This window comes from Rissa tridactyla, chromosome 1, assembly GCF_028500815.1.
Source record: "Rissa tridactyla isolate bRisTri1 chromosome 1, bRisTri1.patW.cur.20221130, whole genome shotgun sequence".
NCBI classification, from domain to species: Eukaryota; Metazoa; Chordata; class Aves; order Charadriiformes; family Laridae; genus Rissa; species Rissa tridactyla.
This window is the reverse complement of record NC_071466.1, coordinates 24,839,863-24,857,114: the sequence shown is the minus strand read 5'-3', so window position 1 is coordinate 24,857,114 and position 17,252 is coordinate 24,839,863. Positions and strand designations below refer to the sequence as shown.

Sequence of the window (17,252 nt, the reverse complement as noted above, 5' to 3'; positions counted from 1 at the left end):
ATAACTCAAGTGCTAGTCTTGTTTCTTGCACCAATTTCTCTCATCTTAGAAAAATTCCCGGTTTTCTATAACATCTTTTTGGTTGGTTGTTTCTCTGATAGTTTTGAGGGAGTTTGTTTGGGTTTTTTTTTGTTTGGTTTTTTTTTCATGGCTTTTTTTTTTTTACACTTGTAAATCTTAGAGAGGCTCTTGTATAAACTTCAAAATATAGAAGAGCGTAAAAGCAATGAAGTACCATTATATTATTATATTACATAAGCGGCAATGTCTTGTATCATGATTTTGCTATTTAAAACAAGTAGTCTTAAGGCTTTTCATTAATTCAGTTTTTTCATCAGGAATGAAATACTTGCAGGAAGTTACAGATACTTACTTAAGCTGCTTAGCTGGCGTATGATAGCAGCAAGGGTACTATTCGTTACACATTCCAGTTCACTAGTAATTCCCTCTGGCAGAGCTCCTCGGCAGAGATGCCGCGGTTCAATGTTCCTTTTCACCAAAGGCATGGCTCACAACCTGGAATTTACAGAAAATTATGTATTATATTTACAAAAATGAAATTAAGAGATATGCATCTGTCTAGCACATATTCCTTGGTTGTTTGGTTTTTTTTCCTACAAAATACACTTTACCTTTCTTCTTTTAAAGCACTTTGCTTCAACGTTCCCACTGTAAGATACTGTATAATTCCTACCGAGGCATCAGAGTCACGCACTCAAGCCAGAACACAACAAGAGCACTGCAGATAAGCCCAGAGGATACAGTCTGTGTAGATAATGTACACTAAATCCAAGGCAAAAAGTGTAATATCTACTGTCTACACAGACCTGTGCTCCAGTACCAGAATCACTGAACTTGAGTGCACATTTGCATTTATAAAAAACTGGCAGTCCCCGCAGGAGTGGCAGGAAAATCACTGTCTGGAACAAGCTGGCTGGCTGCCTTGGCGAGCTGGACACCGACGGACTACCCATGCATTACAGCCCCCTGACTACGTCAGACACCGACCTACCCTTGCTCCGACAGGTTTTTGGTCAAAATGCTAAACTCATCTGACAGATAAGGGCAAGGGCCTCACAGAAATAGGCTGGGTGAGAATAAGAAGCTGCAATGTAAGGAAGAAGATGGTTTTCCACAGGTGGTGCTGAATGACAATCTGAATGAAGTAAGAGCACATATTGAACAGATTTTGGGAGCACGGCAGATGCAAGACGACATTTATCTGAGAAAACAAAGGCTGTCAGAACTGCTTTTCTTGGAAAAATAGAAGAAACTAGGATGGGGAAAACAAATACAAAAAGAGATCTCAAAGTGTCACAAAAAGGCACAATGGCATAGAAAACACCAGCTTGCAGAGAGCAGCTTTGAGAGCAAGGATGCCCAAGGGGGACAGAATTCCCCCAAAAGGGAAATGAGAGCATATAATATAAAAAGTTCTGAAGTGGTTTTCTTTAAAATGGTATTAACACAATTATGAGTCTATTTGATTAGCTTTTTTTAAACACTGACAATTCAATGTCCATGCATTACTTATGAATAATATTCTGTTTAAAGATTATATGGTATTGAAATTTTCTGGAATGAGAAGTTACAGTGTTACCAAGGACATAAGTTCATTTGGAAAAGACTTAACCGAAAACTACTTTTTTATTGCACTAAAGCAATTAAAGTAACCCTTCCATTTCTCTCATTAAAATCACATTAGTAAATTAAAAAGACCTTTTTTGCTTTTCAAATGTTGCATAGTGATCTCTGTAATGACTTTCCCCCTGAAGGTTTAAAATATTTTCTTCTCAAGAACATTTCTAAAAAATTAACAACTTTTAAGCAATTAGCAAAAAGCAAATTATTTAACTGTAAGATTATTTCAGAACAGGTCAGGAAGAAATAGGCTCATGACTTCTGAGCAGTAGTCTTGAATTTTATTTTACATCTTTCTTAATATGAGAAAGTTTATTCAAATACGTCAGAATTTAAGGCCAGATGAGTTTGCTACGTTTTAAACAATACATCAGAGGTAAGAGAAGAACAATTTTTATTTTACATTAGACCAAAAAGCTTCTTGTTTCTGTTCCATGTTTTCGTATTCCTCTACAAACAGATGCATTTTAAAATATCGCTTAATATCCAATGCAGTCAGTTTTCTGGACTTGATCAAAAAATAGGTAAAAACTGGAAATTCACAATTATTGAAGAGCAACATTGAGCAACACCACACTGCAAATAGGCTAGGCTAGCACAGTGCAACTATGAAATAAGTCATTATGAGGAATTATTTCACTCGGCAATAAAAGTTTCATAAACATAATTAGTAAGAAGTAAATTAATAGGAGCATAAATCAGTGCTAAAGCAGCCAATTCCAAATCTTAGTACTACTCCAACACACAAGCTGCAATTTTTGGTTTTCTCTGTATTATTAACAACACTGTCATACAAACAGGCATTAAAAAAAGGGTAAAAAGACTCCCTACAACTATGACAACAGAATTCCTGAAATATTGGTGGGTGACTAGCCATCTCAAAATTGTCTTTCCTTAGAACTAATTTTTATGTGCAATTCGTCAGTAAAACACTTTGGTAAAAAAGGCAACCATTCTACTGGGTTTGGGCGTTGTGGAGGTTGGTTTGTTTGCTTTTTTAAGAGAATTACTGGGAATGTGTTTTGCTACACATGTTCATCCTCTCAATTTCTTTTTTTTAACTGATCTTACTTAAACCCTTAAATGAAAAGACCAGAAGATTAGCAGAATAAAGCCTGGTTTCCCATGGCTTTCTGTCTAGCATTCTCAGAGCTGGCCCCCCTCTTACCTTTTGCAGTTTACCTGACTTTTCCCCCCCAACCCACGCAATGCACCAGGGCCAGTCGGAAGCTGGCTGCACGCTGGCCGGCTAATTGCCTGCTACCTCTTGAAACATCCACCACACTGAGTATAATCGAAATTCCTTTCACCAGGAGCACTAATTTAAGTGCCTTCTCCACATCATGTTCTTCCTTGCCTATGAAAGCTAATTTGAAGAAAACATAGAACTGCAGTTTGACTTTTTCCTTTTCTCATCAATTCTTTATGAAATGGTCCAATGCGTTCAAGAGTTAGCACAGGGGAGAGACAGACCGACACAAGACGTCCCATTTCTTTAAAGAGCAAGCTAAAACACACAGCAGTGCTGAGAGTGGGGGGAAAAACAAGTTTAATTTTTGAATGCATAATTTAAATTATTATGCATCCACCTCATTTCAGTGTGAAGTTTAATTCCAAAAGGTAAACTGAACACTGATGAGTAAACACATGCCACAGATTAAACAATGCCATAACTGCTCCTGATCGGGGGGTGGGGGGGCAGGAGGGGGGGCACAGAGCCGGGGAGGGAAAGCCTGCAATTGCAATTTTCTTCTGGTTTAAAACCTTCAACTATCTGAATCAAACACTTACAGATCCTACCCAGTCTTAAACCACACACAGTATTTTTTTAAGTTTCTGACTTAACTACCAGATAGCAATGGTGACGCTTATCACAGCATTGCAAAATTTTCTCTTTGCCTATTAGAAACACACCTGTTCTTTATTTACCAATTTAAATAAAAACAAAGTAACACATAACCTGTTAGTAAATAGAAAAGCTCACATCCGTGCCACTGAAGCACTACCTCTCTTTTCTTCACCACACACACAACTAAACGAACTTAATCTCTCAAAGAAACTTCATGAGAAGTGGAGCTAATATCTTTTCAAAATATATGTAACAGGAGATTAAACAAGAAAACAAAACAAAATAAGCCTCAATTACAGGAGCTTCATCAGGCTTAACCAGGCTGGGGGGTAGTATGTTACCAGGTGCAGAAGAAAAAGCTTTGGCAATAGCAGTTCCATTGCCTTCCCAATTCATCTTCCACCTGTTTCGAGTCACACTTTAGCCCCAGCTTATTACGAGATGAGAGATTCATTGTGATACTCTGTCACTGTGTTAAACACATTAGCATTTGGTAAATCACACTCACATTTACAACACAGAGGTTAAGTAACAACAACTTTTTTTTCTAGCCCCAAATAAATGGAAAACATAAGGCAAAGAAGTTGTTATTCTTTTCAAAAATTGTATCAGTTCAGGAGATCAGGACCAATCATAGTGGATCATTTTATTACATATTTTACCCTGGCTAAGTACGCAATACAGCCCTAGACTTACCAGCATAAACAAGTCCAACGCTGCTCCCTGCACAGAGACACCTATGCTGGACACAGCTAGCTTTAAACCACCGGCTGCATCTGACACGAGAGATGGAGGATGTAGAAAGATGCTGTACCACACATATATAACTGGCTGCACTAGACATGTATAAGACACTAGCATCAGACCAGAAAAACGGGAGCAGAAAATTGGCAGTCAAAAGGTGAAGAAGAAAACTAAGAGGGTAAGATGTGGCTTAACATCTTACTAAATCCATGCGTGCCTCGTTGGATGTGGATCGGACGCAACATCTGGCTGGACTGAACTCTGACTGGAGCATAACCAGACACTGCTCTCCAAACCCCACAGCCATCAGCAACTGCAGCGCTAACCTAACTCCATTTCCACACACATTCTGAAAGGATGGGACATCAGAAGCTTGAATTAGCTTAGATCAGCCCATTAAAAATTCACATTAACCATGCTCCCTCAGTACTCTCGCCTCCCTTTTTCTTCTTTTCCCCCACCCCCCATAAAAACTTGCGTAACTGCCTTTGTTTTAAAATTAGAAGGCACTTATCCCAGTAGTTATTGCTGTAGAGGCAAGGAAGGTACAGAAAGAAATAAAGAATTTTTGCTTTTCTTTCCACACTTCCCCTGTAGTTGCAGAAGTATCGCTCCAGGTCAGCTCGGACCACCTTCCTCTGGCCAGCAGCTGTTAAACTGCATGTAGGAAGTTTGACATTGTCTTGGCAAGTCAGATTTTAAAAAAATCAAGTAGAAAGCAGATGTATAGTAACAAACATGAAAGATGACAAACACAATGTACAATCTTTCCAAACAACAGCAGAGCACAGCTATTACAAGAGACACGCCGGGTTTTCAAATATTTGAGCAACTGGCAAAAACCCAAAGCACCAGCTGTTCCCCAAACCTGCCTTTTGCCCTTTCACATCCCCAAAAAGGCACTGTTATTTACACTAGGACTAAAAGTATGTAGCTGAATTTCATGGTTCTTGTAACATTACAAGTTCTTTATACCACAAAACGAATGCCAATTCATTATACAGTCCCTCTACTTGTGAATGTTTCCTTATTACATTTTCTCAAAGACATTGTTCAATCCCTTTTTTAAACTCTTAAGAGATTCCTTCTTATAGCCTCTAGTAAAATATAACAAAGCTGAACATTTTTACCATGAAAAAGAGCTTTCCATACATCCATCCCAAATTCTCCCCGAATATACACTATTATTTTCAGTGAGCTTTAGAGCTTTTCATTGATGAATCTCACGGTCCCGTATAAAAAGAGAGAAACTACCTAATTCTCTTCCTGTGGAGATGAAAAACAAAAGATGGATTGAATACACAGCTTGTCCACATATGGATTGCCACATCCCACGTAGCAGATGGGATTCCATTCAAAATTAAGCACCTAAATTTGTATAACTACACATGTATGAGCTCAGTGCCCGTATTCAGCAGAAGCCTACAGAGCAACTAAATCACTGCATCTATTGATAGACAGATAGCAGGATGACATGGTGAGCTCAGACACCTCATGCGTGAGCTCTGCTATGCACCCACCTAAATCTAGGTGTCTGAATCTAGAACCACATTTCACCTCAAAACCAGAGAAAAACTGTCAGTTTCCTCACCTCTAGCCCCACGATGAAGTTACACTACCTCCTAATCACGCTGTCTCTATGCCTAGGGCATTTCAACACTTCAGATGTTCACAGGCAGTTAAATTTTCCCATACCTAGTGTTCTTGCACTCAATTCAACAGGCTAAATTTCCATCTCTGAATGGCACCCAATGTGGTAATACTGCCCATTTTCCTATTCAAGTTTGTAATTCTAGACAGTCTGCAATCGCCTCACCTTCAAAATTTATGTATGTGCTAAATAGGAAGAGAAGGGAAAGAGGAAGATGAAAGACCCCAAACACTAGTTTTTTAGATGCTCTCCATTTTTTCCACAGAGTCGCTATTATCACAGATCTCCCTGTCCTCAAAAGGCCCCTCATCTTTCACCACAGAACACAAAGGAGGGGCTACATGGATAGCAGACACCACTATCCTCTTAACTTAAGGGAAGGAAAGGAATAGACATGTCTTTATTTGTGTCCTTTTCTGTTTTTTCCTTTGGCCTGAACGATGATGACTAGGAATACGATGTTCAGGAACCTTTCCTATTTATCATCTGTGAACATCATCTACTTTATCATCAGTGACAACTTAATAACAAATACACTGAAAGTAGCAAATAGTCTGGGAATCATTCTTTTAAGTTCGTGATCCATATAATGTCATTCTTCTGCACTTTTTAAAGTTTGGGTTTGTTTTTTTTTAAATTTGTCACAATTTAAGAGACAAACAGTGTGTTAATTTTTATTAGTTAGTATACTTTTTTTTCATGTTTCCCCTAATTTTTAATGCAACTCTCTTGATTTTGATACTGAGTTTGCTGAAACAAGGGGGAACGTTTTTTAGACATACATAACAGCATCTAATAGAATTCTGTTCCTTACGGATAACTGAAAATCAAGAACAATTTTTTTCTTATCCATAGCAAACAACATCTTTCAACAAGACAATACACATAAAGTGAAATGCCTAGAAAATGCCCATCTCAAAAGAACAGCTAAAATTTAATATATAGCAAACTCTATCAATGTTATCTCCCCAGAATTTCCTCCTGATCTACCTGAAAGGCATGACAGTCAAGGCTGGAATGAAAATAAGTTTTTTTCTTCTTAGCATCAGACCACCACTTCTGATTCTCCTCTCACGCCATACCAAGCTGAGTACTGGCAATGATGAAACGGGCACAGAAATCCCTAAAGCAATTTTGTTTCTTTAATGGAGCTTTAATTTTAATGTCTGTTGCAATGAGCTATTTCTGACGGTTCACCAACTTAGGTGGTGGTTTGTTTTTGGTTTTTTTTATTTGGCTGGGTCTTTGTCTGTGCTGAGCTCTTCAGGGCAGATTTTATGGTCCAGGGATATTATGAAGGAATCAAGATATTAAGCAATGACAAGAAAAAGGACAACAGGCGAGGGGATGGTATTTGGTTTTATTTACAACCTAAATATATTTTATGGACTTACTTTTCCCTAGCCAACCCTCCACATCTCCAAAAAACCCATAAGAAGCATAACAAAAATTTTGAGTTGGTAGTAACCTCAACCTCTGCTACCACTGTGGGTCTGCAACACAAAAAGTTTACAGAACCATTAAAAGGTGAACATATTAATTTAGAAGTTTCTTCCAATTAAAAAGCTGGGAGAGAAAAAAGTAAATGGGTCTCCACGGCACTGAACGCTTATGTTTCAATTACCTTAATACATTTAGTTCTCATCAGAATTTCACACTAATATTAACTCTAAACAAGCATCTGCAAGATGACATTCCCTAATGTATGGAAAAAAGGTCCTGAAAATTATATAAACTGAAATTAAGTAACTATTCTTTCTATGAAAGTACACATTGTAATATAAAGGAGGATTTAAAATATTATCAGCAATTCTGAAGACAAGTCAGAAATCTGCATTATTTTCTCCAAACCTTGCTGGATGATTAGTATTTTTTTTTGGCTTTGTTCTGCCACGGCATCTTTGCATTACCTGTTGACTGTGCTTTAAGAAGGTTATTTGTGGACCTGCCACACTGTAACAGTGTTAAAGGTCTCAGCAACTTTAAGTACTTGCGTCTATAGTTCACTGCTTAATAAGCATTTCTCAATGAACAAGACTGAAGGATTGCTTTAAAGAAATTACTGCTTTAAATTTTTTCTTCCCAATAGAAATTATTCCAAAACTACAATCCCCACATTAACTTTTCTCTATCACAACATTTTTCCCCAGCAGTTTCCAAGGAAATATAAAGTTTCATCTTCTGCTCCAGAATAAAGGATCGTATACATCTCATCCAATTAAATGGCTTCACCATTGTTAGAGGAAGAAATAGAAAGATTTCTTGCTCTCTGCTAATGAAGCAAGCATACAATCAGTAGCATAATCAAGGTTACTGCATTGTTTTACCTCCATTTCTGGGTATACAACCATAGTTCTTTCAGGCCCAACTAAAAGATATCTATGAAATACAGAACATATCTACTGTCTAGGAATATCAGTTTTTTCCCCTGAATTAAGTTTTTTCATTGTCCAAATTAATGGATTTTGCAATTTACATTCACAGCACTTTTTCACATGCCAAATACACAAAAAACACCGCCAGTAAATTAGTTTGGATTTTTTTTCCCCTGTCACTTAAATCTTTATACTTTTTAAAGATGCTTTATGATTTTTTATAAAGATACAGGAAAACATATACACACTGTATTTTTCATATTGAAGTACTTGCTTTTTTAAAAAAAACGCTAATCATTTACTTTGTTTCTTCACAGGATAAGCTTTCCCCATCTGTGAATATCCCTCAGTTAGTTTTAACCTTTCTTCTTTTTTCATGCTTATCTTTCCTCTGAAAGCTGAGATCTTTGTTTGGCTGTGTCACCTTCTTCTGTTTAACTTTCTCACTTAGAATAGCTTAGTGCACTACAATAATAGTAGTTTCAGGCTTTAAGCGTCTCATTCTCAAGTAGCCTTCTTGAATCTAAGGTAAGATTCCCAGTCCTTAAAATTCTTTTCCTTAAACACAAAACAGTGGAAGAAAAACCCTGTGGTCCCAACTGAAGCTATTTGTTAAGCTTTTAAATAAGATTCCTCCTTCACTAACACATTTTAATCTTCTTTGGTACACTTAATGTTACTTAGATATCTATTGAAGAACAGATTTGCTTACCTGAAAACTAATACAGGTTCAGAGATTGCACAATACAATAGCTTGCTGTACTGAATCCAGTCACTCTGCCAGCATCGGATCCACCCACCCTTTTCTACTCATCCTGTATCAGGATAAAGATGATCCAGGACATCTTCACACATGACTAAAGTCTTTCGTTTCTAGATCATATGCTATCCTTTCCCCAACCAAAATTTTGTTCATTATGCCAAAACACTAATCACGCTTTCTCTCAAAAGAAATAAGGCTAAAGGGTACTAAAGAAATCCAACTGATTAAACTGGAAGTCATCCACATGTGATATACCTCTTGCTGTACAAAAAAAAAATCAGGATAAAAAAGTACATGAAGAGCATGGACTGAAAAACTCTGGGAAAATGTGTACAGAAGCATTGATCCAAAATAAAATTTAAATCTGGTTTAACAGAACGATATGACCTGATACTGTGCTTGAAGGTAAAAGGTGGCTGGTCACATCAATACAGCATGCTGAATGGGAAAAAAAGTTGATTTGTGCCCGTCCGGGGTCATGTCCAGACCAAACACTGTTAAATTTATTCATTGTTCTATATAAATCACATTTTCTCTTCTGTCTTCTTTCCATATCCACATGGATAATGTAACCACACATGCAATGACGACAATTCACATTGTTGCTTTCCGCTGAACGAACAGTGACCAGTTTAAAGTATCAACAAAAGATGCCGACACGTTAATCTTGTTCTTAGCATGATGGCTGCTCATCCTGCTCATAGTCCCTTTCCAGATGGCTCAGTGTGAAAGCAACGGTGGGATGAGGAAAAAGGAATATTCCGTACTGTTCTGAACATCTGTTCCACTGCCTTTATACATAAAAAAAAACCCAACCTTACTGCCACTATCAATTTTACTATTTCAACCTAATACTACTAGGCTAACACTATGTAAAAGTGTTATGCGTGTACATGAGAAAGGAAAAATGTCTTTAAGTCACATAAGAGCATTTGTTTACTTTTTGCTGTCTTAAGAATGGACTTGTTTCAATAAACAAGTACTTACACTGCACTGAAAACACATTTTTCTTTCATGTGACCTTTCTTGAAATCTGTATTATTCTCCAAGAATTTATTATCGTCCCTTCTCCTATTCAAGCAAAGAGAACTGAACTGAGTCACCATTTGTTTCCCTTTAGTTTTTTGTTTGTCTTTACTGAAGAGATATACACTATGCATTTAAGCTTGTTTAAATTTTATTTGAACAGTTTTGCACAGCAACTCAAAAATATTTTCCTTGTGCATATACAGATATAGTGGTAGCTCTTTGTTTTTTAAGCAGAGGTGAAAAAGAAATAGAGATAAATATTTTGCTATGGCATGCAGTCTACCTCTCAAATAACATTTACCCTTTAAGAATACCATCTCTTGAAAAGAAGCACTCAGCCAGAACAAGGAGAAGGAACTCAGCGTGGAGTTAAGAAAGCGAAGGAAGCAGCGCTTTGTCCTGCAGCACAGGAAAAAAGACTTAGATTGATCATCCCCCCCTCTTTTGTATCATCGTCTTGACATGTGCGAACCATACGGCTGCTGAATTATTCAGCTCTTTCTACTTTGAATAACCAACGATTACATACATGAAAATTCAGAAGTACTGAAACGCTGACTGGAAAAATGGCATCCTGTGAAATCTAATTTTGTTTTAGCCTTTAGGACCTAAATGGCAAAATCCAGTGAGGAGCATAAACTGGATGAGGTCAAAAGGAACAAAATCACAAAACAGCAGAGAGCTGGTTATAACACCAAGCTAATTAGGTCAGGAACAGCCTTCTGCTAGCAGGTCAAAGTGTTTCCAGATGTCAGCAGGCTTGGATCTTATCAGATTTGAGTATAGAGTTCATTGTGCAGATAGATCCACATATTTCTCTCTCTTCATAGCCAAACTCAGCAGCCCAGATATCTGAGAAAATGTCTACAGGCCACTATTTCAACAACCAGGCAAAGTATTCCCATGAAATAGCTAAGATGAACCTAGCCTTAGAAGTAAATCATGGTTCAAACGTTTTGCTGTGTGCTTCCAACACTTAGTGATTCCCATCTATTTAGCACCTCAATTTTTCTAGCATAGTAATACCATAGGGCAACAAAATTTAAAAAAAATGACAAAACCAAACAGAACTGCTATTTAATAAATATTGTTACTTAACTAACAATCAACCCTACCAGGTCATTTCCCACCTACAGGAAGTTTCTTTCTTGTTCACCACCTGCCTATACCAGGATCTGTTTCGACTGCAGTCCAAAAGCATCATTACAAACACGAATTCCTTCTTCATCCATCTGACAATTAAAATAAGAGGGCACAGAGTAGCTTTTAATTTCCCAATTTGCTATAAACTACCGAGAGATTATTATAAGTGTGATTCTTTCAATATGGTCTCTTGAATAATGGTCTTATACTTCTTAAGAGTGCTTACTTTAAAGGTGTTTTGGATATCTAACACACATTCTTCTAATAAAGTTATGGAAAGTCACATTTTATCTACATTACAGAAATGGAATAATTCTGTAACACAAGAATCATTACCATATGATACTTTATCCTACTTTAGACAATTTGATGCCAGAACAACTTGAAACAGAATATTAAAAGTCTGCAACTATAAAAAAGCCTTTTCTTAACATATAGGCTACAATAATAATGTTAGCCTTCACGTTTAGGCTACAATACAAATAGCTCTTGGAGACCATTTTAAGCGCATTTGTCTCAGCCTTCCTCCTTCACAAACAGTAAGTGTTATCAGCAGCAAATACCTTGATTATTTAAAGAAAACGTAAGTTGCAGCTAGGCCTTGGTGACTTACATTGATCCCATTTAACAGAGCCTTACTGGATTTAAAGCGCTTGAAATAACTGTCTGGGTCACAGCCCATGTGACAAAGGCAGCCCGGTAAGGCCTCAGGAGCCCGCCTGCAGGGAGAACATGCCGTTCAGATCCTCAAATGACCTGAAGCTAAACCAGAAGCAAATTCAGTAATTTGTTTCTCAGAACTCCAATTAACCCTAAATTGCAGGGAACAGTACAAAAGGGATGAAGTACCCACTTCATTCCAATAATATCAATTTTACAGCAATACACAGTGTTCCTTATTTCCTTTATAAACTAATTTACCATTAAAATCGTTTCAGAGGAGCATTTTTCAGAAAAAAAAATGTTCTTAAACTATTCTTCCCTACAGCAGTTGATCTAAAATGTCACAGGGAAGTGTTAAGTTTTCTCATAGTTCAGTTAATCCAAAATCTAAAGTGTCATAGGGAAGTATTAAGTTTTTTATAATTCTTTTCCATACCAAAAAACCACCAAAAAATCATATATGCTTATATACACACACAAGTACACAGTTTGTGTACATATATATTTGATATATACAAATACACACAGAGATACATACACATTTTTTATACATGACACTCTGCGATGATGGAAGACAGCAATAACGTAGGTCAAACTATGAAAGAAAAAAACACTTTGTACCGTGACAATTCAGCATTAATCTTTGTCTGCCTCGACTCCTAACATGCCTTCTCTACTCCCAGTCCTCACCAGGCAGAACAGACCTTCCCACTAGGAAACAACTATCAGGCTATTAAAGTGTACCACAACCCCTAAAATACCTTGTAGTCAAGCAACTTCAATGTCCACCTGAACAACCAGGTTCTGGCAGCCAGGGGCAGAAATTTCCTGCCACATGTTCCCAGCATGCAGACAGCCCATGAAGATTTAAGTTAATACAAAATAAATCAGCATCCCTAAAATTCCTCAAACTGAAGATTTCCATCCACCCCTGCCATGGAATTTCAGCAGGGAACTCGGGATTTCCCTAATTTTTCTGACTATGAAGCTACCATCAACACTGCACTTTCCCTATATAACAGAAACCTGGAAGTGGCAGCCAGTCTACATGGGGGGGGGGGAACATCACAGATTTATTTTGAGTGCATTTTAAGGAAAAACTGAGCAAAATATTTTGTGTTTGAATCCAACAGCTGAGTCCAAGTGAATTCACATAAAAATTCCCAACTATTTTCATCCTGAGCCAAGTGCGCCATCTGTTCCCATGAAGTCCATCTTCTGGTGGCTACTGTACTACAGCGTGTCACAAAGTGCCAGGCAGTCGAGGACTGGTACATAAATCAAGAAAGATACTATGAATGATAGAGAACAACACTCAAAACGGTGGCAAAAAAAGCAAACACTACCAAAAACCAAAAGCCAAAACAAACCACCCACACCACAAAGCACAAGTAGGCTTATTAAGCCACAGCATTAATGCAGCCAGGTATTCTTTGTGTATTGTAGTTATTTCGCTTTCGTGCCAAAAGGAGGGCTGAGCTCTGATATAAGGTTTTCCCAGAGTGGGGATGCTTTTTATATCTTTCCTAATGCCAGCGTTCGGTAACTTGAACATTAACAATGCAACTTCTCTCAGGTAACCTTCCTCTCTCTCCCCCACGTGGTCAAGTTAATCACAGAAACCATTCGCGTTTGATGCGCAAAAAATTAGCAATTCATAATTTTTCAGTTCATAAAACAAAACAGTAATAGTTACAGATAGCACAGCAGAACATCCAGTTATAAGAAGCACAGGAGCTCCTTTACCCCTACAATTGAATCACATGCAAGTAATACAGGGTCCATACCTCTCTTCCTGGCCTTATCAATACTGAAGACATTTTTAAAAATTAAGTTACATGGACAGATATCCATTTAAACCTTTCACAGGAACAGCATACCAAGAGAAATGAAACTGCAGTAAAAAAAAAAATAATCTGAATACACTTGATATATCTAATATTTTAACATATGAAGCACATCAAGATTGATAGCAGCTACATCTCCCAAAATATAAAACATTACTTTCCCTTGGCGTTTCTGGCTCTTTTGTGACAAATCCTCCCTTTTACTAGCATCCCAAACTCAGGTGTCAAAGTTCTTCCCATTGTTAACTTCCTAATAATTCAACATATAACACTTGTCTCAGCTTTTTTGTTTGTTTTGGATTTGCTTTGTTTTGTTTTTTTTTATGGCGGGGGAGGGTGGTGGTGTGCGTGGGTTTTTAAGTAAAGCCTAAAATGAACGTCAGGCATTAGTAAAAGTAACATGTTTTGATACAGTAATGTTGCCTTACAAAACCTTATTTTCAGCATTAAAGAGATTTCCTTGTTACGCATACAGTAACTCCCATTATGAGACAAATAAGCTACTATAAAACCATAGTGAGTCTCAGACCGAATACAGCAGTTAGTCTTCTCTAAAAATCCCCTTTCAAGACTTGAAGGCTGAAAAGCTGCGTCCCATGAAATCTGGCACTGTATCAACAGATCTCCATGGAGCTAGCAGGGTAGAAGTGCTCCAGAAACCAGCTTCAAGTGGGGGGAAAAAAAAAAAAGTATTCTTACCATGTATAATCAATCACTAAGAGGTTTAAGCAACTTTTTTTCCCCAGCTAAAATCATTAAATCTTAGCTATGATTACTGAGGATGCAGAGGTTACCAATCATAATTTTTAAACTCTGCTTTCCTACAATATATCAAATTAGTGCATTTAAATATCCTTTGTGGAACCTTTTGTAAACACAAGTCTTTATGTCTTTCTTCAAGACATGTATGCATATGTCTTGAAAATGTAAACATCACTTTTTTAAGAGTCTATGAAGTTTCAGAACCTAACATTGAATATTTGGAAGTATCATACTGATTTACAGTTATCTCTGTAATTCTTTTCTTTTAGTCAATGCCAAGTGTGGGTGAATTCGGAGGAAACAAATAGTATAGTAGTATTACACAGTATAAAATAAAAGCAGAACTGAACAAAATACATGGAACCCACAAGAAAGGGCAGCACCATCCATCAGTGGTTTTCCACTTGTGGACCTCTGGGGATGTTCAAAGACTTCAAAAGGAATTCAGAAAACAGTAACAAAGGTTAAGGACTACATTAGCAAGCTGTGTGGTACAATAGGAGCAAAGAGACCTGCAGAGAAGAGTGGTTAGTGCTGATGATTCTGTCTTATATAATTTTTTTTTTTCATAGGGAAGCAGGGATATTTGTTCCAAAATAGCTCTCAACTGGTCTCATGGCCCATTAGAAGCTGAACACCATCAGGTATGCTCCTAGAGAGCATCTTTTTCATTTAGACTCAAGCAAGATGAAAAGAATTCATATACTCCACAACTGGGGAATTCACATCATAAACATACTCCTGGATCCAAACCAAACCAATAGCAAAATGCACCCTAAAGTGCCTGTTGTCTCAACATAGAATCATAGAATCTTCATGGTTGGAAAGGACCTTTGAGATCATCGAGTCCAACCAAACAACCTACAATCTCTGCCACTACAGCATGCCCTGAAGTGCCACATCTAGACGTTTCTTAAACACCTCTAGGGATGGTGACTCGACCACCTCCCTGGGCAGGCTGTTCCAGTGCCTGACCACTCTGTCAGTAAAGTAATTCCTCCTAATATCTAACCTAAACCTCCCCTGCCGCAACTTCAGACCATTTCCTCTGGTCCTGTCATTATTCACCTGGGAGAAGAGGCCAACACCCACCTCTCTCCAACCTCCTTTCAGGCAGTTGTAGAGGGCAATGAGGTCTCCCCTCAGCCTCCTCTTCTCCAAGCTAAACATGCCCAGCTCCCTCAGCCTCTCCTCATATGACCTGGTCTCCAGACCCCTCACCAGCCTGGTAGCTCTCCTCTGGACACGCTCCAGCACTTCAATGTCCCTCTTGTACAGAGGGGCCCAGAACTGAACACAGGACTCGAGGTGAGGCCTCACCAGTGCCGAGTACAGAGGCATGATCACTTCCCTGCTCCTGCTGGCCACGCTATTCCTGATACAAGCCAGAATGCTGCTGGCCTTCTTGGCCACCTGGGCACACTGCTGGCTCATGTTAAGCTGGCCTTCCACCAGCACCCCCAGGTCCTTTTCTGCCGGGCAGCTTTCCAGCCGCTCTTGCCCAAGCCTGTAGCGTTGCTTGGGGTTGTTGTGACCGAAATGCAGGACCGGGCACAATGTTTTAATTCACTACGTAAAGGCCAAAAAACAATGGTTGTATTTTGTTTTAGTTTTATGAGGACAAGGTGGAGGGGAAAAAAAAAAAAGGCAAATGCTGATTGAAAAAAAAACCAACACAATCATCTTAAGGCTGAAAATCTGAGAGACAGTATTTTTTAATTATGGCTCCCTCCAATATTTACAGATGAAGGCTCCATGGGAAAGGAGGGAATAAAGATGTTCTACGCAAAAGAGTCAGAGCTTCGTCTGTCCTCTCCTTCACTGTAATGCACTCAGCCACCCAACACTTGGGGAAGGATCCCATCTTCCCCACTAACTGGCAGTCAACCACATACCAAATTCCTGGAAATACCGCCAACTAAAATGCACTGAAGGAGGAACAGACTGCCCAAGCCTAGCAAAGTTGCAACTGCAAAATAGCATCAGAAATAGCCTATTACAGTAAGGTTGCATAATACCCATGTTATTACAATATCTGTACACCTAGAAATTAAATTTACTCTCCAAACTTGAGAAAGGCAAGAAGCAGCATCTCAATTATACAGTTGAGAAGCACAAAGCTACTTGATGATGCTGGCCAGCACACAAGGCCCGTAGAAGGACTGGAAATTGGACCTAGATCATACCAATACTCAGCAACAAATGCTTCAACCACAAGATGAGTTATGTTTCCTTCTCAGAAGCAAAACCCAGTTATTGCCTTAGGATCCACTCCACTTACAGTTGTGCTTTTTAAGACAGCTGTAAGCCAACCACTCCTTCATTTAATTAAATGCATTCTTCTCCCCATTCCCTGTTTCAATATTTCTGCTGTTATAGCTGCTGCTCCTGGCTGAGCTGCTTCCAGGGCTGGAATCAGATTGGAAATGTGAAGAAACATAATCCAGAGGAAAGAAGTCAAAGCAGTTTATGGAATTACTGCCCTTACAGCTGATACCACGTAAGTGACAGTGAGAGTGCTCAATCTGTTTCAGTACAAAGGAAAAAAAAAAAAAAAAAAAAAAAAAAAACAAAAAAACAACAGACAAGCAGTGATTCAAGCTAACCTCCCATTTCATACTGAAACAGGATAGAGGCGTTCAAAAGACCACTTAAAACATTTAGTGGCTTGGTGAATAGCAAGCTAAACACAAGGGATTACCTAAAGTGTGGTAATTAGACCAAACAGATTAATAACTGCTTCCTACAAGAAATGGTGTCAATATTGTCATGGAAAGAGGATTTT

General features: G+C 38.3%; 1 protein-coding gene across 2 annotated transcripts in view; it reads right to left on the bottom strand.

Moving 5' to 3' along the window:
* WASF3 (WASP family member 3) overlaps window positions 1–17,252 on the bottom strand; it is a 75,488-nt gene that overhangs the window by 26,993 nt on the left and 31,243 nt on the right. For both annotated transcript variants that reach the window (XM_054194357.1, XM_054194365.1), the window contains one exon: window positions 374–516. In XM_054194357.1, the coding sequence (XP_054050332.1) occupies window positions 374–506 (133 nt within the window). In that variant the 5' untranslated portion in view covers window positions 507–516. The remainder of the gene's footprint in view (window positions 1–373; window positions 517–17,252) is intronic.